The sequence below is a fragment of the Sinocyclocheilus rhinocerous genome, unplaced genomic scaffold (genome assembly GCF_001515625.1).
Source record: "Sinocyclocheilus rhinocerous isolate Xijiao unplaced genomic scaffold, SAMN03320098_v1.1 scaffold469, whole genome shotgun sequence".
Taxonomy (NCBI): domain Eukaryota; kingdom Metazoa; phylum Chordata; class Actinopteri; order Cypriniformes; family Cyprinidae; genus Sinocyclocheilus; species Sinocyclocheilus rhinocerous.
The window spans coordinates 1,390,815-1,394,255 of NW_015636034.1; the positions used below are offsets into that span (position 1 = coordinate 1,390,815).

The following is a 3,441-nucleotide window of genomic DNA, read 5'->3' on the forward strand; positions in this document are numbered from 1 at the left end:
TGACAGACAGCAGCAGGAATATTGGACTGCGGTCCCTTTAAGAGTTTATCCAGGGACCCAATATACTGTTACACAACATGCGTTCTCTTTCTCAACTATTTAATGTTCCAAAACTGACTGTGTTTTACTGGATACTCTATGGGCATTTTGACATAATTTTGTATGTATTTGACCGTTTTAGCGCAGTTAGCCACTCATATTGGTATTTGTGGCTCACAAGCTATTTGGTGTAAGTGCGAAACCTGCGGGAATAACTAAAATAATGCGCAATACAAGCACTATTTAACCGGAGCGAATGAGACGTGTGTGTGAGAGAGAAGGGGTCGTCGAAGAGAAGAGAGCGAGAATGCGCGGCTGACGTTATTGCCTGTGCATGGTAACAAAACGGATCGGCCGATCATGAGGGAAATCGTCCGATTCCGATCCCTGGCCGATCGATCGGTGCATCTCTAGCGATAACGCAATGTGAACATTCGCTTCGCTTTTGGTGTGCACACACAGTAAGAGTCCATCCAAAATGTCAAATATGATATTTTGAGTCGATTCTAGCAAGGAAGTGCATGTGTTTGCATGAATTTGTTGTGTTTGGAACAACTTGAAAAGTCTAATATTGTGTGGTCTTCAGTCATTTAGTGTATGATGCCCAGTTTTTCTCTGCAGCCATTTACAAAGTTGGCAAGTGTATGATGCCTAGTTTTTTCAAATCGTTTCAGATTTCTAAACTCGTGTAGTGTATTCCAGCCTTTACACAATAATTTATTAATTTTATCATTGTTTTTTTGTGTGTGTAGAATTTGTGCTTACACATGTATTTTTTTATTTAATTCATTTATTTTGATTTAATAAAATGCTATTTAATTTTATTGCGTTGCATTATTGTTATGAAGCAAGAAAACATCTTTTAAAGACTGACCAGCATGTTCAAATGTGAGGCTGGTAGTGCTTGCTGTTGGTTACTGCACATTACTGCAGCTATCATTAGATCTACTCTACCGGGGTCATTTTATTCACTGCCCCCTGGACACCCAGCATTTTCTAAAAATGGTCCCCAAGCTACGTAGTTCAAGTATCCCTGCTTTATGAGCTCAGCTGGTCTCTGTATCACTAACTCTTTCTCTCTCAGGAAGACGGACAGATTCTTCCAAACACAAGAAACCTCTGGCATACTCTCAGCTAGAGGTGATGCTGCACCACCAGAGATTCAGATTAGAAACAGATTTTTCAGTTCATGCTGCTTTTTTAAATGATTAAGGTGACTATATAGTGAGAGTGTTTTTGGCAAACTGAATGCCTCATATCCTGATTTATACATTTGAAACCCCTAGCATTGAAATTAAGCACCTAATTAGGACTTCCTGCCAGAAACACTTACTCTTTCAATGAGAGACACAGGTTGGCATATTATATGTTGTAATACACCACTCAACGCTCCGATATTTTCTATCTTGATGATTCAATTTGTACTTGTTGCTCACAGATTCATTCAGAGTCTTTCCGAATGATTTCTTGAATCAAAATTCACTACAATAAATGAAATATTCATGACAACACAACATATATAATCACACTATCAGGCTGCATGAATGTGTCATTTCCTTCTGAGATTTTTCCAAGCTGGCAGCACACTTTTTCTGGATTGTATTGATCGTTTCCGGCTCACCAGTAATCTCTGTGTTCTTATCATCGTTGCCAAATTCACACTGAACACACACAGAATATCATTGGGCACCAATTAAGCCCAGTCCTGGACTTTACTGTGCCATCACTCCAGTCCGTTTTAACACGGCACCTAATCTGTGCCCAGACTCTGTCGGATCGCGTGAATGGTGAGATGTGAATTATCGTTAGTTGATTTTTTTATTTTTTTTTTCAAGTCTAGGGATGATACATTCCCTCTTGTCTCTGTTGCTAAGATACATAGCTCACATGTGAGCGAGAATCATATTAATGATATGAGCCTGGGAACATGCAAATTAACTGATGTGTGATTGGATTATGAAATGTGAATGTCATGAATATAATAATGTATGATCATTTGGTTCATCCATGAATGGGATCTATTTGTGAGCGCATTGATTGTATGTGCATGTGGCAGGTCTTTAACACACAGACACGCAACCCAAAGTCTATCAGTCTGAAGATCAAATTAGAATGAAATGGGAATAAAGATCTCATTCAGCTAAGATGCAAGCACAATGAAAGATGGAGAAAAATCATATTTCATCTCAGTAAAGAGACCTGAGCATCTGCCTGACAACCCAGCCCCAATTAGTGAGAGAGGGTGGTTCGGTCGGTGTGTCTGTGTGGGTGGTGGGTTATCTGAATTTGTGTCTGAGAGATGTTTCACTCTTTTTGCTTGCTTTTAGGGTTCACAACATGCGTTTCTGTGCTCAACCTAACTTTAACTCTTTCCTCTCCAAGCTGAACTCAGTGTGTGTGTGTGTGTGTGTGTTTGTGTGTGCCTGTGTGTGTGCGTCTGCGTGTCTCCAATTCTCTCGCACAGACAGGTCGGCGAATTTCATTTTCTATGACAACGGTAAGAACGATATGATCAGACGTGGGATATTACCCACAATTCATGTGTGTTTTCTCTCTTGAGTGCTGATGTTTCCAGTGGATGTGATTGACACGTACCATTAGTCTGACAGATATGCAAGTCTCTGTTTTCTTATTCAGATCCATCAATTTGCTGCATTTTCCAGTTGATGCAGTGACACAATCCAATTTGAAATCAGTATCCACACATTTGAAATGACAAGATTCGGTGTTGTTTTAAAAGAGTCGGTGGTGAATGCTGAGTGATTCCCTTCCCCGTGGTGGTGCTTTAGATTGGGCTGTATCATTGCCTTTCTCTCTCTCATTCCTGCCTCATTGCCGTTCGGCTGATTGGCTGTGCATGGATTCCGCTGTTGTGATTGAAAAAGTCCACTGTCATTCTGATGTCTTTTTTCTGCTTAATATTTATGCAGCACACACACACACACACACACACAAGGAGCGAACAGACTTTTTAATATCTTGAGGAAAAGTCTTTAGTGTGTGTGAATAAAAGCATCCCATTCCATCCTGATGTCCAGGCCTCTGGCAGTTATCAAAAGGGGTGAGGTGGGGTTGGCCTAGCTGATTGCCTGAATGTTAATGCGTGTATTTTACGGCTGGACGATATGGCTGAAAACATTATATCTGGGTATTTTCAGCTAAAAACTATTTGAAAATAACCAAGACATAGATTCCATATATTACTAACTAAATCATCCAAACATAATGATATTTAATCATTCTTATTTATATGTATAACAATAATAAAATATAACAATATATACATAATTTTTGAAACTATGATATATATATATATATATATATATATATATATATACATACAGAGTTCTGGAATGAAACTCTAGATGGCGCAGTCCGATAGGTCTAACTCAATCTGACCTA

At 39.1% G+C, this 3,441-nt stretch overlaps 1 protein-coding gene across 3 annotated transcripts in view; it reads left to right on the forward strand.

Moving 5' to 3' along the window:
* The window catches only part of LOC107747581 (sodium bicarbonate transporter-like protein 11), an 88,673-nt gene that overhangs the window by 48,480 nt on the left and 36,752 nt on the right, over window positions 1-3,441 (forward strand). For 2 of the 3 annotated variants that reach the window (XM_016562178.1, XM_016562176.1), the window contains exon 6: window positions 2,504-2,536. The exons of the other annotated variant lie outside the window; for it this stretch is intronic. In XM_016562178.1, coding sequence (XP_016417664.1) covers window positions 2,504-2,536 — 33 coding nt within the window. The remainder of the gene's footprint in view (window positions 1-2,503; window positions 2,537-3,441) is intronic. 3 annotated transcript variants of the gene reach the window in all.